Raw genomic sequence first — 26,036 nt, 5'->3', positions numbered from 1 at the left:
CTAACGTGTTACCTTCTGCCAGATTAATAATTCAAAAACTTTCCATCAACCTCCTATTTAACTTTGTATTAAATTATTTTTATATGTTGGTTAGTCTCCATTTTATGAACTATCTAATGCATTTAAAACAGGAAGTGCAGTCCTGTAGACTTATTGCAGCAGCAAAGTTCTAATATTAGTGTTTTTTTTATTACGTTCCACAAACTGTAAAATGCCGCCTACACAAATGCTGCAATGTAACTATAGGACGCACTTGTTTACATCTGCCACTTATGTGGTTGAAGACAGTTCACAAAATGGAGGACAGCCTATGTGAAAAAAATATATATATATATATATACAAAAACGAACGAGTAAACGATTTCACGATTTGTGTTAGTTCAAGCATTTTGAAATACCCGGTTTTATTTGAAGAAAAAAAGTTGTCCACGTAGACTTTTGGAACAGAACTAATTATTGTAATTGTGCAGTAACTAATGCTATTGAATAGACCGGACGGTCTCATGTGATTTAACTGGTTATATATCGTACTTTTATTTATAGCTCGTAAGCAGGAGATTATTAAAGTCACAGAACAACTGATTGAAGCTATCAACAACGGCGACTTTGAGGCCTACACGTGAGTAGCTCCTTAAGTCAGTTTTGAGTTTCTTTCTAGTTTTTTTAAATACTTGCATAATTTTCACTTTTGCTCCCTTTTCTGTTTCAAATTCTGTTGGTTGTGGAAAACTGCTTTACATAGTGCTTCATTCGAATGTCCCCTTCGGACTCTAGGATATTTGAGAGTCTGGTGGTCAGTTGCCACAGCTGTGAGGAGCGTCTGTGGCTGATGAGGTCTCAATCCTCCTAATCAACCTGTGTGTGCACTCACTGGTTGTGTCTGATTCTCTAATAGACATGTGTGTCTCTCCTGTGGGATTCTTCATAATTGGTGGTGTTTTCTTGCTTCATGTACTTGCCTGTCGCACTCACTGCTACTTTCTCATTGAAGGTTATTACAGCTGACATCTCTGTAAGCAGAAACGTTTTTATTGCAAATTTCAGCCTGTGCATAGTGGGGTGTGATGATTGAGTGAGGCATGAATGGATGTACTTGTGATCAGTGAGTTTCGGTTGTAATGTGGCTCTGGGTTTTCTTCGACGTGGGGTTTGAAGAGGATGGATGAGGGTTTAATGAATGTATGTTTGGTATGTGCAATTAAATGCTAGGGTATTAGAAGCATGTATTGGAGTGCATGGACTGTGATGAGTGTGAGGGTTTTGAGTAAATGTACTCGTGTATCAGTTTGTCCCCATGTCTGTGGTACGTGATAAGTCTGATGAACCATACTTGTATGATAGTGTAAGACGTGTGGCAGTTGTCCTGAGAATGTGGGTGATGTGATGAAAATGTAGTTAGTGATCAAAAGCATGGAGAGTGTGATGGACATGGGGTGCTAACAGAGCATGACTTGAGTTGAGTGTATAGAGACCATGGTGTCTTTAAAGAGGGTGCGGTCTCGAATCATGGGGAATGGGAGTTTGCAAGCGGTGATGAGCAACCATTTAGTGTGTGGTTTGAATGGGGGGATTGTGGGTTTAAGTAGACTGCTTATGGGTAAACGCGTTTTGTTACTAAAAAAAACTTTTAATGATAGAGGAATTCGAACTTGTAGATCTGCTATCATAAGAGGACTTGGTACAACAGATGCTCAGTTGACCTGCAAAATGATGAAATTTCTATTATTTTATTAGAAAAACCACGTGGCACGGACAATACAGTAATGTCTAGGATTTTTTATTGTAATTTTGCATCTAAAAGATTTTCAATGTTATTCTTTGCAAATATCTTAACTTGACAACAATCTGACGTTATAAATGTATGAAGATATTTCATTTGCTTTCATAAGGACAATATTCCCGTTTCCCATGATAAACAATTAACATGTTTTTTTGCTTTTGATACACTTTTAATCATTTTATATTGATTCCGTATTTGTAGTAAAATATTGTTATGGTTTTAATTAACTTAAACAATAAAGAATTGAATTGCTTATGGTATGAAAAGTGCTATGCCCTATATGAAAACCTTAACATAATATTTGTGATGCCATCTGGGATTTTGTGAGATCTGGGAAGCGTTCCTAAAATCCTTGAGGTAGCAGTATTACAACCAGTCAGTCATTGTGTTCATATCTCATGAACTCTCTACCAATGTGTCATTTTTCCAACTATGAATTTACAGTGAAAACAAGGGTCTGCATATAAGGAGACTTTCTTTATAAAGTTGTATTCACTTAAATCATGGATATCATCATAGATTAATCTAAAATCTGTGGTCTTACTTGTTAGGTCGCAACAAAAAATGAGAACGAATATGATAAAAAGAATTAACATGAATAAGATTACTAGTTTGTAAATCGGCTTAGTTACAATTTTAGCATCGTTTTCATTTCCAAAATGCTTGGATAACTGTTCTGGGATTAGAGTAGTCTGTCCTTGTTCTCAATTTCTTCATTTTCAGTCTACTTCAGCTTGTCAGCGGAGTTCAAGACTCTCCACTGCTTTTCACATTAAAAATATAATATCACAATAGCTACTATTGGGATCTCTTTGGGCACACTAATTTCTTTCTAAAATAGTGCCATGCACTGTTTTAGTATCATTTGCTGAATGGTTACATGTATGGAGGATAATCACTAAGTTAATATTGCACTAGTTTGAAGCGAATGGTTTTCCTAAGCGGAACAATCCTGTTTTTGTGCAGTTCTACCCTCTAGAGCACTATTCTTTGATATTTGGAGATTTGCTTCCTGTTTTGATATGAACAACATCTTGTTGGAATTTTCGCAATTTTTCTCCTCTGACTGAACCATAATGTCTGAATTGCCCCTAGGATTATTTTAGCAATGTCTGATACAAAGTTTAACTATGCGAGGACTCGAAAAGGCCAAAATGAGCAACACAAGATCAAGCAACATTTCTAAATTGTAGGCACCCAACTTCATCCTGTAAATCCATGTGGTTATTTATGGCCAGCATTAGATAGGCTTTGGCCTGAGCATTCCACCCTGCGTTGCCAGCTTCCACCCATCTGCTCAATTTTCACAGAGCACTGCAGTGGTAGTAACAGGAGTTCCCTGCAGTCTTAGAAGTCTGTGATTGTACGCTCCCAAAGAGGAGATTCTGAAAATTTCAGGTAATCTGGGTGTGTTGCTTGTCCAGTGTGCCCACTTGGCGATGCGTGTGTTGTGAGTATGTGTGCCAGAACTAAAAGCCCGCCAGGCCTGAAAAATCTAGTGTGCAGTCGTAAGCTTTGCTGCAAGTGAAGTTAAAACTGGTAAAATCCAAGGTTATTTTTTGTTTTAGATTCAAGTTATAAGAATCTTTCAAATAATGCTTTTTTGCAATGAATAGGAGAAGGGTTTTATTTGTAATCGCACTCAGTTAGGTAAGGTGAAGCACAAGAAGTCAAAGAAGCTTTGTCGCTCTTCACCTTCCCCTAGCCTGTCGCACGACACGGCTGAGGTTGTGGGTGGTACCACCCCTGTGGCTCCAGCGAAGCCTAGGCAGGCCTACTTGCCCTTTCCGGGTCCATCGGCAACTCCGGCCCAGTTGCAGGAATTCCGGTCAGCCATGGCTCGAGTCTTTGGGCCATCTGGCCCCATCGGCACGCCTTCGGGCCCGCGGGTCCAACAGGGGGTCCTCGCTCTTCGTCGTCGGCTCTGACCCCAACCCCGTCGACAACTTCGGTCTTGGCACCGGGAGACCCCCATGGATCCATCCATGGATCACAGCTGATGTCAGTTGGCCTTGTTCGACCTCCATCGACGGCCGACTCCCCGGCCGACACTGTCCCCGGCTTCCACCCCGACGTGGAGACGGTGCCGGACCGGTGTCGATCGATACCGATTCCAACACCGTTAGCGAATTTCTACCCCTTTCTCCATCCACCTCCCTCTTTTCCGCCTACCCGGCAGGTTAGGCAGGAAGGGGAGGACTGGGAGGGGGTCTGAGGACCCTCTCCCAGCCCAGGGCGAGTTGGACCCGGACTGGAAAGAGGATGTGGAGGATGCAGGTAACTTGGATTTTACTCCAGAACCTGGCGCACTGTCTCCTTCTACCGTGGCTACGGAGAAAGGTGGTACGTATTCTGTGGTGTTGTGTAGAGCAGACTAGGCTCTGCACCTCGAGCTACCTTCAGTGTCTGTCAGGACTAACCTCCTGACAGAAGTGCTCCGGCCAGCATCTTCCTCTATGGAGCCGCTGCTGCCCTTTAATGACGCACTTTCAGACGTTCTTTTGGGCACCTGTCCAGGCCCAACACAGGGGCTCCTGTGGATAAGAATGTGGCCCATCGCCCGGCCCGGGCGACCCAATTTTCCTCTCCCAACCCCTGAGAGCTTGATCATCCAAGCCTCTGCGTCCCCAAGCGCGTTCCCTTCCGCACCTCTGGACAGGGAATCCAAGAAACTGGAACAGTTTGGGAAGAAAACGTTTACTTCTGCCAGTTAAATGCTGTGGTCTGTGAACACAGCATGCCTCTTGGGCCGTTATTTCCATTCTGTGTGGGACACGGTTGCGCAGGTGCTGCCTCAGTGTCAGGAAGAGGCCTGGACGGTGCTCTCCCAAGCTATTGCTGAGGGGAGAGATTTGTTGTGGTTTTGACACCGCTGACTACCTGGGCAGGGCGGTTTCCATGACAGCGGGGCTACGCGCCACTCCTGGCTGAGGACAACTGGCTTTTCCGGGTATGTCCAGAACACTCTAATGGACATGCCCTTTGATGGCACTCACCTTTTTGGCAACAAGGTAGACAGTGTGCTGGAGCTCTTTAAGGACTCACGGGCTACAGCCAAGTCCTTAGGCCTTTCGGCCACGCGCACTCCTTCTGCTTTTCGCTCCTTTCGTGGCCAAGGAAAGTGTGCCCAAACACGTTTCTTTCAGAGCCACTGGCCTGCGCAGCAACCGTCTCAACGCAGCCGTAGACGTGGGACCCGCAGAGGTGGGTCATGGGGCCAGTGAGCGGGTCAGTCCACCACCTCCCCTGCCGCCACTACTTCCAAACCTTCCTAGTCCGGTGTTTCAGGCCCACCAAACGCCAGTGGGTGGCAGGATTGGCCATCACCTCCCCCACTGGCGCACAATCACCTCGGACAGGTGGGTTTTGCAGATAGTCCGAAGGGGCTACTCCCTCCCCTTCGAGACTACCCCTCCAGCAATGCCACCTCAGTACCACAGCATGTCGGGGGATCACTTGGTACTGCTCCAACAGGAAGTTGCGGCCCTCTTGGCCAAGGGGGCCATCAAGCGCGTTCAGACGCCAGAAGTAGGTCGTGGTTGTTACTCCCACTACTTCCTGGTTCCAAAGGAGGACAAGGGCCTGCGTCCTATCTTAGACCTTCGGAACGTCAATTGCTTCCTCAGAAGGAGAAGTTCAAGATGCTCACACTTGCTCAGGTCTTGTCTGCCCTAGACTCCAAGACTGGATGGTAGCGTTGGACTTGCAGGGCACCTATTTTCATATGCCCGTCCTGCTGGCTCACCGGCGGTACCTGCGGTTGATGGTAGGCCACAAACACTTTCAGTTCACCATGCTCCCTTTTGGCCTTAACTGCACCCCTCTGGTGTTCACGAAAGTGATTTCGGTGGTCGCAGCTCATCTGCGCAGTCTTCCCATATCTCAATGACTGGCAGTTGAAGGCGGGCTCGCCCCAGGCAGTTGTCTCCCACCTCCAGACTACGGCCGACCTCCTGCATTTGCTGGGGTTCTCCATCAACATGCCGAAGTCGCACCTGGTTCCCTCTCAGAAGCTCCTCTTTATCGGAGTGGATCTGGACACAGTGCAGTTTCGGGTTTATCCTCCCGAACAGCGAGTCCGGGACATTCAGGCTATGATTCCGATCTTTCGCCCCTTGTCCTGGGTTTCGGTCAGGATGACCTTGAGGCTGCTGGGCCTCACGGCCACCTGCATCCTGCTGACCAATCATGCCAGATGGCATATGCGGGCTCTGCAGTGGGACCTGCAGTTCCAGTGGGCACAGCATCAAGGGGACCTGTCCGAGTACGTCCAGATCTCGGAGGGCACTGCACAGCAGTTGCAGTGGTGGCTCACAAACCAACATTGGGTCAGCAGCAGATCCCTCTCTCTTCCCCAACCGGAGCACACAGTGGTGACGATGTGTCCCTCCTGGGATGGGGCGGTCATATGGGATAGGTGGGGATCAGAGGCCTCTGGTCTCCGGCGGAGTCCAGGCTCCATATCAACTTTCTGGAGCTCCGGGTTATCCTACTTGCACTGAAGACATTACTTCCCTCTGTCAAGGGGATAGTAGTGCAGGTGTTCACAGACAACACCACCTCCATGTGGTATTGCAACAAGCAAGGCGGGGTGGCGTCGTGGACCCTATGTCAGGAGGCTCTGCATCTCTGGACATGGCTGGAACGTCTAGGTATTTCCTTGACAGTTCAAGACTTGGCAGGTTCCTTGAACGCCAGGGCAGACAAACTCAGCCGCAGGTGCATGATGGATCATGAATGACGGCTGCACTCGGAGGTGGAGCAAGGTCTCTTTCAACAGTGGGGAGAGCCTTGGTTAGATCTATTTGCCACCGAAGCGAACACGCAATGTCATCTCTTCTGCGCGTTGGAATTTCCAAGGCGGCACTCGCCGTCTATTGTACACGGTTCCACCTATACCACTTCTACCCAGAGCGCTGAAGAAGATCAGGCATGTCCGGGCCCATGTCATTCTTGTGGCCACGGACTGGGCAAGGAAGAGTTTGCTATTCCGAGCTACTCCGTATGAGCCTGGATTCCCCGATCCGACTGCCTCTTTGGGAGGAACTTCTGTCACAGCTACAGGGGACTGTCCTCCACCCGAACCTGTCCAGCCTCCACCTACATGCGTGGAGATTGAGCGGTGACAGTGGATTCCATTTGAGTTGCCTCCCGAAGTCTGTGATATCATTCTGGCAGCCAGACGTCCCTCCACTAAATCGGTATACGCCTGCAGGTGGAACAAATTTGTGGCATGGTGCACAGCAAAGGCTGTGGATCCCCTTTCTGCCCCTCTTTCACAAGTCCTTTTGTACCTTCTTTCTCTGGCCCAGCAGGGCTCTGCCCTGGGCACTATTAAGGACTACCTTTCTGCTATTTCAGCCTTTCTCAGGCTCCCTGATCAGCCCTCTCTTTTCAAGTCCCCTGTTGTAAATAGATTTTTTGAAGGCATTAAACACCTTTTCCCTCCTATTCCATTTGTTCTGCCACAGGCGCCAAGAAAGGTCGGGCTGTACACAAGAGGACTATCTCCCGGTGGGTTGTCTTGTGTATCAAGGCTTGTTCTTCTCTGGCTAAAAAGGAATGTCAGGTGGGGTTGCGCGCCCATTCTATCAGGGCGACAGCAGCTACTACTTCATTGGGACGTGGACCTCCCTGCACACTTTTACAAATCATTATTGCCTTGACAGTCCAGTCCGGAGAGACAACTTCTTTGGCTGTTCTGTTCTCCTTGACTTTCTGGTGTGATCTTGGTTCGCAGACCCACCACCGGGGTTGGTATTGCTGGGGTTTCTATTCTAAGGTAAGGAATCTATCACTAACATGTTTCTTACCGATGAGCAAGTTACTTACCTTCGGTAATGATATATCTGTAAGAAACATTAGTTAGTGATAGATTTCTTACCGCACCCCCCATCCTCCCCGTTCTGCGAACTGATTTCTAGGGTTAAGGTCATCCCTTTCAGGGCCCTAGTTTCAATGCACCAGTGGTCAGTGTCTTGCATGGCTCTGTGTTCCTGGTGCGGAAAGTCGTGTACAGAACTGACGTCAGCGTGCATGGGCATGTCTAAGTAGCTCCAACGATGTCATCTCGGCCACTCCGACGCCAACAACATACGCGGAGCCGCACAACATCGCCTACCGACGCGCAGGGGTACTGCTGACAAACTTTCTGGATCCAGTCTGATGCCTGGGGGTAATTCTAAGGTAAGGAATCTCACTAACCAATGTTTCTTACAGATATGTCGTTTCTGACGGTAAGTAACTTGTTCTTTAAGTGTAGTTTGCGATTCAAAGTGTTTCATAATCCATTACATATCTTAAATTAATTGGGTGGATCTCTTAGGAAAGTAGAAAAGATAGGGTGCGTAAACGGTGAGAGTAGGCACTGGCCACCTGATATAGATTTAATAAAGAGTTGCACAATTTTGATGACTTTTTGGGGAGTATGACCTATGTATGTATTCATATAAGTGTGTGCATGTATTAATATATATGTGTGAGTATGTATGTGTGTGTGTATGTGTGTGTATATATATATATATATTCACTGAAAAAACCATAGGTTATAGACCATATATAGTTAGGAATTAGCATTTAAAAAACCTTATTTTACTCACACAAAACCATTGAAATTCCATATATAGTTAGTTGCACTAACTATATATCGCGCACCCGCAATCCACTGCTGATGATGTCACATATTACATCATTCATGACATGGTCAGTGACATCACTGATGACATCACTGATGACATCTCAAATGACATCACTGATGACATCACTGATGACATCATCCAGTGATTATGTGTTTCTGTAAAGTTTAAATATGTTTTACATATTGAAGAATGAGTGGATGTATAAGTGTCTGAATGAAGGTTTTAGTAGGTGCGTGATTGACTGTATGAGTGACTGATTAAATGCGTCCTACTGAATGCACGGGTTAGTGACTAAACTGTCTGAAAGTGTGCATCAGTATGTCTGTTGTTGTGCAAGCTGCTGCATGTGTTGATCAGTAGCTATATGAGTGGCTATATGGGTTATTGATTGGTTGCACAAGTATTTGTATGGAAGACTGAGTGTGTGTATGGCTGGCTGGGAGGTGTGTGACTGTGCAGATCAATGTGTACTTGTATCAGTGATTGTATAAGAGAGTAAGTATGTGTTAGTATATGTTTCAAAAATGTAAGGTGTTCTGTGTTTAACTGTATAGATGAGAAAATGGAAGTGTGATTGATTCTTTTCAGGACTGACTAGGTGTGTGAGTAACTCCATGGATGAGTGGCAGAGTGTGAGTGTCTGTATAGGTGTATGAGTGCATATGATAGTGTTTTAAAGATGAGTGATTGTATGTATGAATGATTGTATGGGTGAATGAGTGAATGTGTGTGTAGACATAGGAATCAGTGAGTGCGTATGTAGTAACTAGTATTGGTGTGTCAATGGTTTCAAAAATTATACTCTGTATTTAACACTGGGTGTAACGGAGGTTATATTAGAGTGTGAGGAGATGCATTGTATTATCACATGAATGATATCATCAGTGATGTGATCATTGATGTCAAATGAGATGTCATCAGTGATGTCATCAGTGATGTCATCAGTGATGTCATCAGTGATGTCATCAGTGATGTCATTTGAGATGTCATCAGTGATGTCATCAGTGATGTCACTGACCATGTCATGAATGATGTAATATGTGACATCATCAGCAGTGGATTGCGGGTGCGCGATATATAGTTAGTGCAACTAACTATATATGGAATTTCAATGGTTTTGTGTGAGTAAAATAAGGTTTTTTAAATGCTAATTCCTAACTATATATGGTCTATAACCTATGGTTTTTTCAGTGAATTTTCAAGGTTTTGTAAATGCTAATTCCTAACTATATATGGTCTATAACCTATGGTTTTTTCAGTGAATTTTCAAGGTTTTGTAAATGCTAATTCCTAACTATATATGGTCTATAACCTATGGTTTTTTCTGTGAATTTCATTGGTTTTTTAACAGCTAATATCTGTAGCTGTAAAATGTATTCTTCTTTAAATCCAAAAATATATTTTATATGTTTATGAATAATTTTTTTTTTTAATATTTTTTTTTCTTCGTTCCCGCTTCGCGAATCGGGAAGCTTCCCGTTAGCTGACCTTGATGCCGCGAAATAGACCGCGAGCCGGTAAACGTTTCTTTACCGCAACTGCCGCGTTAGAAAACAACATCGTGACGCCTCCCGTCCGCATGACGTTTCGCGTTGTCGCGTGATACGTCATATGACGTGCTACGTTAGCGAACTCGTACGCTTACCGAGTCGCAAAGCACAGGTTTCTGGAAGCAAACCGGGAGGCCCTGCAAAGCGCGTAACGTAAACACAGCAGGTCATGTGACTTGGTAATAACACTTTTCATTGGTTCATTTCACTTTCGGTTTCCTAATGATGTAAGACTAGGTCATATGATCTAAAATGAACACTTTTCATTGGTTGAGAACTATTTTTTTTTCCCAAATGGTGAAAATCCCTCCTTCTTTCCTCACTCTGACTTTCATCATTGTGAGAGAAAGACCCTTTGTTACCAGTGAGCAATGGCTTCTTTACTAGCTTCAGCTGGTGCTTCCCCACCACCTCCACCACATCCAAGGAAGAGTGGACCACCTGCTAAAGTTATAATTCAGCAAGAAGAGGAAGAAGAGGAACAGGACGACCTAGATAATCTCCCTATTATGGCCAGAAGATCTGTTGTACCGGAAGTAACGGGACCAGAGGGCAGGGAGATGGTGCCAAATATACAAACGAGATTTCGTGAAGTAAAACAAGTCTGCGTACATTGCAGTGGAATCATTTGCTACGCAGAAAGTAGCATCACTCTGATCAACAGAGCTATTAACAATCATGCTCATGTTTGTCCGAAACTCCCCAAACAATAAATTCTTTTTTTTGTTTTCTTCCTCCTGTTGAGCCCTTTACAATGAATCGTTTTCGTTGCCCCCTCCGAAAAAAAAACAAAAAAAATATAAAACTGTTCAGAAAAATTCAAAAAAAGTAAAAAAATGTTCAGAAAAATAATAAAAAAAATATAAAACAACAAAAACAATTAAAAAAAAAGTTCTTTTCAGAACTACCTCCCCGTTATAAAAAAATTGGTTCAATATTTGCAACTGTGCCAACCTCTATTTCTCTTAGTTCGCTTCCCAGTTCGCTCCCCGGTACGCGAACCGGAAGCGAACCAAAATTTTTTTTTTATAAAAAAAGAACAGTAAGTATAAGGGAAGGAAACAGACAGTTATGTTAAAAGAAAGACAGCTATAGGGGAGTAAACTAGAGATACTATTACCCGTAATCCACTGCTGATGATGTCACATATTACATCATTCATGACATGCTCAGTGACATCATCAGCAGAGGATTGCGGGTAACAGTATCCCTAGTTTATTCCCTATAGCTGTGTTTCTTTTAACATAACTGTCTGTTTCCTTCCCTTATACTTACTGTTCTTTTAAAAAAAAAAATTTTAGATCTGTCAGAAACAGTGAAAGTAATGAAATATAAAAGACTACGTAGAATATGAGCACTGTATGCAACAACTTTGACACTGACAGAAGCCTCACCTTCTCCATGCCTCCTACACAGTTCTACATGTACATCATAAATGCAAACAGAACAGAATTAATTATACATGTTAAATGGTTTATTTTTGCTGTTCTCAGAATGTATCAAATTTCACTAAAACAGTGACTTGAAGGTATTCATCATATAACAGCGGGGAAAAAAAAACACAATCAAAATGATTGTGTTTAAAAAACCCATACATTACAAATCAGAATTCAGAACTCCTTAAAGTTAACTTACTTTCCATGACGGCCAAGGATGTCCTATGAACAGCTTACACTCTGTTGTGCTGTTATTACTTTCAACCCGCCACTTTCTGAAAGAAAACCTCCATCGTTTTCAAAAACATGTTACATACAATAAATGACTTCTCGCTCTCTACCACACGATTCCACAAGGCCAAATCGTGTCAGAGCCATGTATAACTCTTGGATTTCTTGTAAGCCAATCCCGTCTTTTCGCATTTCCGCAACTTTCAGAATTAAAATGTTGAAGATCATTTACACAATCCTGGACTAGTAATATCTTCCCCTTCTTGCTCAATCATGTTCTACATTTCCTATCACACTGATACTGCTTACTATGAAGCAGACTTACACTACCTTTATGACTAGTACAATTATTTAATTCTCTACATCACTTTTAATCACAAAGCAATGTAAAACAGTAGACAGCATTGCAGACTTACATTCCCTCTACTCCATGTTTTGATTCGCTGCTTCAATTAGCTTATAAAAAGAAATAGTTTTTCTGAACTCATTCAAAGTGCACGTATTTCTCAATAACGTCCAGTGTTATGGTAAAAAGTTATGTCTCTGTACTACACTTATCCTCAAGGCCAAATAGTGTAGGAGCCATGAGAACTTCTTGAAATTCCTCAGAGCACATCCCGAGATTCTTTCCCTAAAATTTTGGTTTTAAAAACACCAGGTAAGAGTTTTTAAGGTCATATGGCAATTTTTTTTTGAAAATTAAAACAGAATCATTGCAGAATGACCAGCCATTTCTACACTTTAAATAAGCTGTATAATGTCCTGATGTTATTGAAGGACCATCATGATATATAATTGCTACAGTTACAAAAGTCCTTCCTGATATTGACAACTGTGAAGCCACAACATTTTTAATTAAAGTTGTCAATTTTGTTCCATCAGGCCTACATCGTTGGAACATTAAAATGACATACTGGCCATATGTTCGTATAAATAAAGTGGACATCATTTCAGATTTACATTGGCTACACTCCATGTTGTGATCAGCTGCTTTTACTAGCTTATTAAAAGAGACTGATTTACTGTCTGGCAAAGTTAAATATATAAATCTTTCTGAGTCTACACTAGTAGTAGCTGATACCCTACAGTTCTCGCAGTCATGCTGCCATTGATAAGAAAGCCCAAACAGGTGATCTACATCTACACCTTCATCATGCAATACATCAAGCATATACATTAAAAACTCCTGACAATCTTGCTGACTATTTTGAGAGAATTGTGTTTGGCCTGAACATCTGTCTAACAGATTTCGAATTTCAGACACACTTTCTATGTTTGTTCTATCAGTGCTACATTTCTCTAACACAGAATTTAACAAACTGCAAAATCTTTGATCCGAATTGACCACAATCTGTTCTTTTAAAGTTTCTAGAGAAAAGACAACATTAACCACTACATTAGCATAGCAGTTGACACCAGAACTGTTTTCAAATTGAAAACCAACAACATCTTCAACAGAATCCTTTTTGTTTCTGCTTATAATTTCAGGTTCATCAACTTTTCGTCTTTTTGCTACAACCTCCCCAGTATTGGTCACATTTCTTCGTTTCCGGCCTACCACACGTTTCTCAAACAAAGGATACTGAGGCAAATGTGACGCATACTCTCTTCTCAACCTATTGTATTCCTTAACACAATCTAGATCCGCACAAATGTTTGTGACATCACACTCAATCAAGTACAATCCCGATAAAGTTCTAACTCGTGACAATGCCACATATGCCATACCCTCCTTGAACACAGAACTGCCAATATTCACCAATGCACAGTCTACACTTAAACCTTGCGATTTATGGATTGTCACCGCATATGCCAAGCAAACAGGAAACTGCTTACGACGAACATATAAGTCTTTTACAAGCAAAAATCTAGCAGAACAACGAGCAATTAGCTGTACTTCCTCAATGCCATCAAATTTAATTTTTAAAAATTCAATTCCATCTCTATTTCTGTATTTCACAAAATCAACAACATTACCCATTGATCCATTTACCAGACCTCTTTCAACATGTAAATTCCTTCTTAAAATTATACGGCAGTTCAAGCACACATTCAGAGTCTTTTCAAAACCCGCAGTTTTAGATATACTCTTCTCTAATGAATCCAATTTTGTTTTCAGATTCTCAGACAAAATAATTGTTGATCCCATATGCTCTACTCTGTCAATAGCTTCCAATTTCACAATCTCTTGCTTTTCTAAATGCAACATTTTGTTGTTGAATTTGGCACATTCTGCAAGAGTTGGCATCAAACATATTCCAGATTTTTTCTCAGTAACTTTCTGAAAAATATTCTCAGGCACAACATCTTCGTCTGGATATAAATTTGTCAGTAATCGTGCATGTAAAGCTTCTTTCCCATGCTCGGTCACTTTTCCAATTCTAACATCTTGTAGAATAGTCTTGTAAACTTCATCCTTTGCCTGACGCATATTTTCATGCAGTTCAGCATAATTGAAGTTTAACCATATATTGACGTTGCCAATACTCCCTAAGCACTTCCTGGTATCTTCATGCGTGAGCATTTTGAACACAGGTTGCCCTTTCACTGGTGTCAGCTGCAGAAGATCTCCAAAAACAATGATGTGTTTGCCACCAAATAACACATCATACTCTGTTTTGAGAACTTCTTGCATTCTCAAATGCACAAAGGCAAGCATGACATTGGAAACCATGCTTACTTCGTCAATGATAAGAAGTTTCATTTTCCTCAAGACTCTTGAAACTTCAAAACAAGCATCTCCAGATAGCTTGTGATATTCTAATTTGTTGTCATGCTCCACTGGCAGCATCAGTAAACGATGTAAAGTAATCCCTTTAATGTTATGTGCTGCCAGTCCAGTTGGAGCGGTGACAACACAAGACAGCGATGACTCTGTCCTTTCCTGCAAATAACATGAAATTGCTTTAATAAGGAAACTTTTTCCAGTTCCCGCTTCTCCACTCACGTACAGTCGGACAGGCTTCAACGACGTACATGAGCACTCTTTCTTATCATGACTTAATCCATGATCAATTTGCATGGTAAGTTCGTCATATATTTTCCTCTGCTCAACGTTGAGTTGTCTTTCCAACTCTTCTAAGTTAACCGCATCCTCCTGAGCATGTGCCATGGCTCTTTCCACTTCATTCATAGCAGTGGCAGCTTCATTTTCGATAAGAGGTCCTCCTAGTGGATCCTGACTCAATGAAGCAGAACTCTGACTGTCCTGAGAACTGTCTCTGGCAATCTCGGCTGCAATCGTTGCTTCCTGCTCAATTTCCACATTCAACATTTCTACATATTTGGGAAAAGCAGGACATTCTATGGTCTCCTTGGCAGCATTGAAAGAGTCTTCGTAACAGAGGAAATCTCCAAGCAGTTCCTCTTCTGCACGCCAAGGCTTAAAAAGTTGCAAAAGTGCTAAATAGAAAAACTCCTTTTTTTCAGGAGATTCGCCACTCAATTTTCGATGGTTTATCAAGTGGCATTTTCTTTGCTTGACCAGACATCCCTCACTTCCTATTACAGCATACACTCCTTTCTCAGTATCTTCTTTGATGTTCCTCTTGAATATGTAATTTTGCAGAACCTCATACAGACAAACATTCTCGAGGTGACTGCTTCGATTTGGATAATATGTATCCAACATGTTGCTCTTCAAAATGTCGGTACTGTTTGGCTCCTTTTCCGCCAAATACTCAATTTCCCGCACAGGTTTCAGAACTCGATTACGCGTTGCAGCAAGACCAACACTCGCCCAAACGATACTCCTGGACTTGGCATAGAGACTTGCTGAAGACAACCGGTCAGAACATTCGTAAGCTCCGATTTCTCGATGCGACAACATCTTCAGACTGAAACTGTACAACTTCTTGCTGAGGCTCTTTTCATGGGAAATGTCCTCCCACATATCCTTCAATTCTGTCTTCTCTTTTTTGGTGATGTAAGATGTCACATACCTAGCCACAGCCATACAGTTATCAGCCACAAACTGTATATCCATGTTAGCATTCCACATGGACAAAATCACCGGGTTGTAGTCGTTGATGTACTTAGACTCTTCGTTCCTCTTCAAATTGTATGTGTTTTTAGGTGATTTCTTCATCACATTATGTCGCAGCGAAGACATCAAACTGTTCACTCTTCCTTTAGAAATCACCGATCGTGGAAAGCCGAAACGACATTTGGTGTAGAACTTGTCTTTGTTCCAGAATTTACGACGACAGTACTTTCCACATCGATGGCTTTGGAAACGTAGAACTTTTTCTCTTAGGCTTTTTTTCTCCTTTGCGTTTGGAACAGCACACGTAGAATACTGTTCTATGAAACTCATCACTGAGTCGTCTGCATCCGTTCCAAATTTAGGTGCATCCTTGATCCACAGCAACATATGTATATGAGGAGCACCTCTTGCTTGGTACTCCTTTCTCCAGAAGAAATCCAACACCTCTCCAAGAGGTGGATTCTTCTTATTCATGATGAAAGACATCATAGCTTCAAATCTATGATTGAAGTACCTGCATACATTCACTGGATCCAAAGAGCACAGTTCTCCGGGTGTCTTGAATTCGATATTTTCAATGTTTCCATTTGCCTCTCGTAGAAATTCAAGTAAGTCTTCCCAGCCATACTCGGCACAGCTCAGAGTGAGGAACCATGTGGGAGTACCTAAGTTCCTCAGCATACATTTTAAATCACCATGACGACGGTACCAGTACTCATTAGTACCACGCTGACACGCCATGAGATTAATCAGGTGAGAATCCAAAATACTGTCTTGGACATTGACTTTATCCATAAAGTCACTTGCCGAGATGTTTTGCATGTGTATACCACTTTTCAAGATGTGGTTCACTGCATATGACAGTCCAGACAGATCGCTTTCAAACAGGAGATGAAACAAATAGGGAATGCATTGTCGAAACCTAGCATCTCCTGCATACAATCGCAAAGTCCGGTATTCAGAAGCAGGAATTTGATGAGGTCGCTCATCATATCTTCCTCCCTGACCTGTTGGAAAAAGCTGTGGGAAACACCGAGCTTCCAAACTTTCCTCCCAAACACTAATGGGACTCCCTTTGGCTTGTTTCATTTGAAACAACTCAATAGCATTCCCCATGACTTCCTTGGAATGCAAAGGATGAACACTATAATGTTCATATATTTCTTCACTAGTACAGGGTTCTACTTTCTCAATTTGACCAGCACACAAATCGCTATCCTCTTCCTCACTTACTTCCTCTTCTGCAACATATACATTTTTATAGTATTTATTATATTTTTTCAAATACAATGTTGCCCTTTTGACTTTCCTAACATCTACTAAATCTTGCCATATTTTCTTATTCTTTGTCGGAACCCCATTAACTAAGATAACCAGAGGTTCCTCTTCCACTTTTTCTACTCCAATTGTGTTAATGTTTTTCTTCAAATCTAGAGGCAAATAAACAACTCTTCCCTTTAATCCTCTCTGTAAATCTGATGGAGGCAATTTCCCTGTCTTTGGCTCCATTCTTACAATAGCCTGAAAGGGATGGATACTTTGAATCAAAATAGATTCATAAGTATTTAAATCCTTCAATTCAGAAGGAATTTCAACCAATTCCAGATTATTATGAACTGCTCTAGCAGGCATCTGGTTTTCATTTAATTTGTTACAACAATAAGTACACACACGTTGATCCAATCCCAAATCAAAACAATTTTCTACCATCAAGTATGTTGTAAAATCCTTCCATTCACTATTATTTTCCCTTTCACTTTTTCCATATAAATCCACTAACTTAGTCTGATTCTTATAATAAGTGCGTCGACAACACACACAAGTGAAATTTGGCCTCTCACTTGATTTCACCTCAAACGTCGCAATTTCCCTCTGGAAATTATCTGTACTGGAAACCTGTACACTATCTTCCACATTACTCTCTTCTTCTTGGTCAATTTCAACATTCTCCTCTTTACTTCCAAAGTAACAAAACTCAATTTCTTCACATATATTCTTCACATCTATTTCAGAACCATGCAAAAGAGCAGCGCATAATTGTTTTAGAATAATTGCTGGACTCTTAGCATAATACAACATTCTAACTAATTTCCTCACTTTATTATGATGCACTGCTAGCATCCTGAAATGATGAAAAACACTCTGGCATACTCTCCTGGAAAGACAAGCCAGTGAATGACCATGCAAACCTATCACTTCTCTCACTCTGCAAGGATCTAATTCTTGCAACAACTTCATTTTCTGCTTCAAACTTTTCTTACTAAATGACCGTATAAAATCACAAAGCAAATTGATGGAATCCTGTCGTACACTGCAAATACTACTACACTTCCAGGTGTACACAGGACCCTTAGGACGTCTCCCTAAAACCTCATTACCTAACACCTCTTCTATCTCTGTTCTCACAAGTTTTTCTTTTTCAACTGGACAACCATCTTTCACTTCATAAGCTCGACCACTGGTGTCAACTGCATGCACCAAATCATTATCCTGGAAATAACTCTCCTCATTAAAAAATGCCTCAGAGCTTGAACTATGCATCCATTCTCCAGAAAAAACTTCACAAAAATTACTACGATTAACTATTCTCTTCCATCTACTATTTCTTTTGAAATCATAAATTACCTTGTTTAGCTTCCTAATTCTATTGATTGTCAAAATAAATAACTTACGTTTAATTTCAAATGCCTGATCAATAACTTTCTCAACTATTTTTTTTCTCTTATAAAAAACCACTTTCTGCTGACCTTTCTTAATATTTTTTAACAAATTCCCAATTATCCTGTTGCGGAACATTCGTTTACGAATATCCCTAAACTGTTGTTTCCTTCTACTTTCATGCATAGAGTTATCTCTTACTCTAGCAGTAACATTTCTCATTGGCCTTTCCTTACCATTTGAATTCTGTCTCCTTTTCTGGAGTGAAACATTTTCTATAGTAATATTTTTTTTACTACACATATTTCTTATGACTGTTTTTCGACTCTTACCCGGTGCTTTCTTGGTGACTTGACAAATCTTTTTGTTAGGACTGCTGCAATATTCCATGCTCCTGCTGTCTTTGACGTTTTCCAGCCTTTCTTACTCTTTCTTTGCTAGGCATCCTAAAATCTTGAAATAATCTGCAGTTGAATCTGTGGTAAAATATAATAAAAAATGTTATTAACCACTATTACCCAACAGTAAATTAATAACAGTCATCAAAAACTTAACACACTACTTAAGTATATAATATACTGAAGCCTATCTCCAATTTTTCACTGAACAGGACTCATCTCTTCTTAACCTTGGATAAACCTCACCTACTCTGTGTCCCCTGCACATAATTAAATGTAAAGGGGCAGATTTATATTAACTAGCACATCCCCAGGGATGCACCAGTTAACGTGCACCGCTGCTCTGCCACCCACGGTGTGCCGCATTTACAATCAGATAGGACAAAGCTACATCAAAACCCTGCGCCTGCTTGAAGCAGGCATAGATCTTGACGCAGGTAGGCTGAAAGCTAAAGCAACAACTAAGTGTCGTGTGCAGAAGTTACAAAAAAGGAAAAATGGCGTTTAAACCAGTAATGAGACCATGCTAACGTAATACAGAGTAAAAATATCCAGGATCTACATCAGTTTGGGGTTCACGAACCTGGCAGGTACAAGGCACTGAGGCTTTCCACCGTGCATGTCTCATCCCAAAACATATGTTGTTTGTGAATGAAACAATTTCCCAGACCAAATGCTTTGGATTGGCTACTTCTAAAAAATTAAACACCCCTACTATCCCGGAGTTAGAGGAATACGATGGTTGGAGTAATTTTACTCGTTGTCTATTAAAGATTTACAGGCCCTACTCCGTAATTCTTCCTTTAACATTTCCAGTATAAATCCAAAAGGTTGACTGCTTTGGCAACGTGCCTTATCCACGGTTTAATAACGCTGCCTTTTGCTTTATATAAGTTTTCAAATTGTATGAAATATATACCAATAGGTCGTTATTAACCTTTAGGTAGTGGTTTTCTTCATCAAGTCTGGTCGCTTCCATACACATACAGATTTTCAAAGATGATCAAGAACTTTATCTGAATGGAGAGGGATGCACTGAGACGCCAGATCATTCACTAATGTGTAGGCACAGACAGTTACACGGTTCATGCAACAAACACCGACCAAATATGGCTTGCGTGTTGCAAGGCACGCCAGTTCCTGCTATCATCCCCACGTTCAAGTTCTTCGAAAATGGTAGTTATTTGATGCTCAATAATGAAGATTGTTCTGGGTTAATTAAAAGTATTCATTTTATCGTAACAGTAAATGAACGGGTTATTTGCTGCAGAAATGTTCTATTTCCTCCCACACATGAACATAGGGAGTTTTCAATCTGGCCACAAATACCAACCTTGGGAGCACATTTCAACAGCATGGCAAGAATAAGAGCTCTTTTGTCTCAGAGAGAGGTGGCCTTGAGTTCGGCCCGTGAAACTTTCGTGCTTCACATAGCGAACACCCGTACAGAGGTGCAGACCCTTTTAAATACAGATTCGACTTTGCATTTCAGCAAGATTACCCATTCATTTCCATGCAGCAGGAGGCCCATAGGAATGAAGGTGCAATTTGCGATTAGCAATTACCTCATCGCAAATTACGAATTTTTCCGACGGTGCAGGGGTATCTCAAGAACACCCTGCTGCACCCCTGAAAAAAAAATTTGGGGTCATATGGCGCACATAAATTTTGAAAACATTCCTTTACCTCAAAAACGATTTTCAACTCATAATTTGAAAACACTGCACATGGGGAAATGACTTAAAATGTCCTTAAGACACATAAAAGCATTTTTTGATTGCCTTTGCAGCATGTTTCAGTCACCTTTAACATGCCTATGTAACGGAAACATTCAAAATCTAAATTTGCCATGCACAGGTGGGAGCATATTTACAAGCAATTTGCTCCACAGACAAACTTCTTACATTGAAATGGGAAAAATAACATCAGAGACTCTCAATTACCTTATAAAGAAGCAGACACCATTATGTCCTTCTCATCAATATTAAAACCATTGCTTTTTCTCAAAAACGATTTACAAGTCATAATTTGAAAACACTCCACAGCTCCTATGCACATAAAAGCCCTGTCAGTACTAATACTTCACATTTTCTCCAATTACAATTTCTCAAAGAAACAAAATCTATTTGTGAAACACTTGAGACAAAGCAACATTTGAAAAACACAACTTTCTTCATAATTTTCTCCTTAAAGCACACTATTTTCTATCTAAATTAAAGAAATTTTTTCTCACCTTAGCAAATACTTTGAGTTTCAAAACAGTCTCAGAAACACACCAATTTGTCTTCAGCAGAGCAAAAGGTATGCACTCCAGAGTCTGCAGCTATCAAAAGCACAGAAATGCTGTAATTCCTCACACAGATCTCTCATGTCACCCAATCAAAACTCTTCCCTCACTTTTTTTCAAAGCAAAACCCTTCCCCCCTCTGCCCCCTCTCTGCTTTTTCTGCATAGCAACCACCTCTTGCAAGACCTCTCACACAACAATGTTGCAATTGAACTCTGAACTCTCAGTGCACCTGCATATCCAAAGCATTCTTTCATTTAATGATTTTTTCTTCGCCACTCAAAATACATCTTTCAACGAACTCATCCATGCACACTAACTTTCTGTTTTCAGCAATCAAAATCCACCAATCACTCTTACTGCTTCATTAACACAGAAACTCCTCAGTTTTTTTCATTTTACACTCTCATTTTTTCAACTGCCATTTCATTGCCACACTTCATCTGACTGCAGGAGAACCTTCTCTCGCCATGTTTTCTGTCTGGATTGTTGGACATAGCTACATCTATTGGGCTCAAAGGTACGCTGAAAACAGGAATTTACCTAACCTCAATTTACAAGATGTGGAAATTAAGTGGTTTGGCCACAGAGGATTAAAATGTCACCAATTGATACCATTGGTGAAAACCTTTATGCATTTGCCAAAACCTGACCTGTTAATTGTGCACTGTGGAGGTAATGATTTGGGCACTTTGACTGGGGTAGGTCTGGAAATGCTTTTAAAGGACACCTTTGAGCAATTGATGGCACTTTTTCCTCAGACTGCCTTGGTATATTCAAATATATGCCAAAGACAGAAATGGAGGTGGTCGAACCAATTTTGTCCACAAATTGAGAAATCGAGGAAGCATGTAAACAAATCTGTTTCAGCTTACATGAGAGACCATGGAATGGGCTCCCTGTACAACAATAACTTGCGTTACTACATGCAAGATATCTACAGAGGAGATGGAGTTCACTTCTCAGATGAGGGCAACAGAGTTTTCACTCTGAATTTAAGAATGTGCATTGGTACCTACTTATAAGTACCTAAATGTACCATAAACCCAAAAGCTCTTCTCAGAGCTACCCTACATCTGATCACTCACAATTATTATTGTACTCTAACTTTTTTCACTAATTTTCAAGAAAGTACGCTCCCCAGAACGCTTCCCGGTTCGCGAACCGAGCGCACTCCACGCAAAAAAACTAAAAAAACGGTATATATTTTTTTGCCCTGCGAGAACCTTTCAAAGCCTCCACATCAAACCTAGGGGGTCAGGGACGATCTACTATGCCCCCTTATGGTCATTTGCCCCTTCGCTTTGGCCTCCTCTTGTCTCTCGATCCTACCGAGAGACAAGATGGCGGCCGCTACGGACTGTTTGGAATGTTTACAGACGCCGAAAAACCAATCAGCTTCGCAAACCTCCGTAACGCGAAAAGTACGCGAAGCGGAGCGCTGTTACAGATATATATCTTTTTTTGAACGTTAATTTCTCAAAATCCACTGGAGCACATATATTGAGACCTAGCAAAGGCACATCGGGCTACCAGTCCCTACAATTTTGCCAAGTTTCGTGCAAATCCATTCAGCCGTTCGATTATTATTATTATTTTTTTTTTTGCCCCGCGGGGCCCTTTTAAAACCTCCACATCAAACCTAGGGGGTCAGCGAGGATCTACTATTCCCCCTTATGGTCATTTGCCCCTTCGCTTTCGCCTCCTCTTGTCTCTCGATCCTACCGAGAGACAAGATGGCGGCCGCTACGGACTGTTTGGAATGTTGACAGACGCCGGAGAACCAATCAGCTTCGCTTCACAAAGCTCCGTTGCGCGAAAAGTCCGCGAACCAGAGCGCTAACCGGTCCGCTGTTACAGATATATATCTTTTTTTAAACGTTAATTTCTCCAAATCCACTGGAGCACATATATTGAGACCTACAAAAGGCACATCGGGCTACCAGTCCCTACAATTTTGCCAAGTTTCGTGCAAATCCATTCAGCCGTTCGGGCTAAAAGTGAGGCCAACCGCCCTATGGAAATTAACATGGGAAAAACGCGTTTTGGGACCCCCCTTTTTTCTCGGCCCCCCCTTGACGAACCCCCCCCAAATTTTCAAAGGCTGCTCAGAAACAAAATGTGCCATTTTCCTGAAAATTTCAGCCAATTCCGTCCACAAACGGCAAAGTTATTAGACATAGAATTTTCAAAAAACCCATAGAGAAAAAATCCTAACTATATATACCTACTGGCGACCGCCAGTAGGTAATATATATATGCTGCAAGGCTCGTCGTCTTCAAGGAGACGAAAAGACGAGGAAGACCCAGGTTCGGTGCAAATTTAAATATTTTTTTTTGTGCTTGCCATATCGTCACGACGCGTTTCGGCAGATCCCTGCCTTGATCACATGACGGTATATATATACATATGCTCAACTAAATAGAACTCTATGGCAGTTCTGTGAGTTGCAGATTGTGGTCCTAACCATGAATTACAGATTTCAGTTTAAAGTGCCATAACTGCACTTTAACTGTGTTTTCAGGTCAATTTCTGAGGTTATTTTTTTGACTAAGTTAAGATGTTATCACAAACCCAAACTTAGCTGCACTTAAATCTTAGTTATTTTGTTTTCAGTGAATATTTGTTCTTTAATAAAATACACCTATGAGTTTCCCTGTCCCCAACCCTTTGCGGTCATTTCCCACAGCTGCACATGACCTCAGACCATGTGCAACAGGGGTTGGCCACATGGCATAGTCTTCAGAAAGGCCCAATGTCCAACCCTCCACTGAAGCCAACCCTCACTGCCCTAAGCTTTGGATGGATTTTTCTAACCGCAGATTCCTCACCTTTTAGTACTCGCCAGGTGCCAGACTGGATCTGGAAACTTCATGCACCAGTGCTCCCACATGCTGTTAGATGGTACCACGCAGGTCAATGCTGACTCCATATGGCCCTGGTAATGACCGAGAGGTGCTGTGCATAAGCACTACCCCTGTGCATTGACTTCAGTTCCTTTCTTCCATCCCTTCCAATGTGGTTCTGGAGTTCCGCTCCAAATTTTAACAGTTTACTGACAACTTAAACAATTTCAAACTCGCGTGGTAGGAAGTAAATTCCTTATCAGTAATAAGTTTCAAGTATGCCATGACTACAGGGAGCACATTCTGGTCACAGAGCCACATGAGGTGTTTCTTTTGTTTCTGGGTGTGGGCCATGCCTTCAAACTGTGTGCAATAAATGTGCCCCGATGCACCTTCAGGTGATTTGAGACCAGGAGGCGAAGTTTTACATTGCTGTAATTTCAAAAAGAACTTGCAGCTTCAGTGTAAGTCCCGCTATTGATATAAGTTGTGAACAGGGTCCATGATCTGAGTTCTCCAATAAGTCCAACTCCAAGGGCAAGGGGACTCAACCCCACCTCACCAGGCTGATTTAACAGAGAAGGTGCGAGGATATCACAATTTAAGTCACACACTATGGAGGTCTTCAGCCACTGAATCGATTCCTGCTGGTCTCGACACGCCCCTAATTTCCCAGGGCATCATTGACCCCGCTGCAGATTTTTGGTGTGCTTCTGGCTCTCTCTGGTGTCTCTTGGGCCCCATGGACCTGCAGGGGCCCACTTGCTGGTTACTGCTGGCAGGGGATAAGACCAGAACCTGGTGCCAAATGAGTCCTTTCTGAAGCAGTATTTGTAGGTTTTCGATTTTAGCGACACGCAAAAACAAGGGAGAAAGAAGCAAAGACCTCCTTACACCGTCTCAAGTTACACAACAAATAGATACGGTCTGTTCTCCCTTGGTCTACATAGGCTTAGAGCCAGTGAGAGTAGACCTGATAAATTGGTTACATGATTTTTGCAAGCCCAAGATTATGAAAATAAGAACGTACAGCTTACTCACGGGCCTGTGAGAAGCTTTTGTTGGTGCATGGTTCAAGATTCAAACTAAACCAGCTTTGGGGGGGGGGGGAGAAACTGAGAAACTTCTTGATACATATTTCATGTGTATCAATTAAACTAAGATACATAGCCTGGAGCAGCATTACTTTTCAACATTTTTGATTGTAGCTGTGACAGCTAGGGCTTGCTTTCTGCTCTGTGGATGAAACCTTAGCAGGGACGTTATTAGGCTTGACGGTTTCCCAGGGCATAGAGGAAACATGCTGCGTGAATTAAAGATTTTCTTTCAAAATACAGAACCATTTAAAGACCTCCCATATTGCCCCAGGAACTAAACACCATGCCCATCACACCTTTTAATTAAGTTTTCTTAAAGAGCCTGTGAAATCGAAGTACTCAACCTTCAGGCAAATCACCAGATTTCTTCAAGGACCCTTCTAAGCAAATCAATATTGATTAATAGCTCACCATCCAATACCCCTTTTGAATCATAAATTGGCTTTCCTCTAGAGTAAGGACCTTTTAATAGAGATGAGGGAAGTGTTCTAATCCCACCTTTCCCCTCATCCTCTTCTGTTTTTTATGCAGTGTTAGACCTCATCCAAGCTTAATAAAACTGCATTTGTCGTCCTATTTTGTGCATTATTTGTTTACTTATCCTACCCTTCTGTCATCCAAACAAATACTTTTTCATAATAAGAGCTATGGATGTGCCTGCCTAGCACAATTCAGTACATTGTGAAGGAGCAATGCTATGATAAAGCATGGCTCAAGTGTCTGTAGTGGGGTCTTTTTTAGAAGTATGAGCAGCCCATCTAAGTAAAGAGTGTTGGCTTGTGGAAAGGGCTTCCCTCCGTGTTAGGATTTCACAGGAGCTTAACGGCCCCCGTGGCGCGTGACTCCTGACTCACTGGAGTGGACCCTCAGCGCCCATGCAATGCCAGTTCAGTCTGGCAAAATAACGAGCAGCAACTGCGTCTGCCTGTCAAAAGTCCGTTGCACGAGATGCGCTTGGCAGTTTTTCTGAAAGAAACACAATTGCAAAGTGTATTGACTTTTATTTTTTTGCAATACAGAAAATTCCAGGGACCAGGTGCCCACGTGACTGTCACTTCACACATGAGGGAGAGTAAGAAGAGAGAGAAATAGAGGGAATGAATCGCTAGGGAATGAGTAATGATGAGGA

General features: G+C 41.9%; 1 protein-coding gene across 17 annotated transcripts in view; it reads left to right on the top strand.

The window, feature by feature from the left end:
* The window catches only part of CAMK2D (calcium/calmodulin dependent protein kinase II delta), an 805,387-nt gene that overhangs the window by 743,301 nt on the left and 36,050 nt on the right, over positions 1-26,036 (top strand). For all 17 annotated transcript variants that reach the window (XM_078676756.1, XM_078676751.1, XM_078676753.1 and 14 more), the window contains one exon: positions 544-619. In XM_078676756.1, coding sequence (XP_078532882.1) covers positions 544-619 — 76 coding nt within the window. The remainder of the gene's footprint in view (positions 1-543; positions 620-26,036) is intronic.

Source organism: Lissotriton helveticus, chromosome 2_1 (assembly GCF_964261635.1).
Source record: "Lissotriton helveticus chromosome 2_1, aLisHel1.1, whole genome shotgun sequence".
In the NCBI taxonomy this organism is placed as follows: Eukaryota; Metazoa; Chordata; class Amphibia; order Caudata; family Salamandridae; genus Lissotriton; species Lissotriton helveticus.
This window is presented reverse-complemented; position numbering and strand designations above follow the sequence as displayed.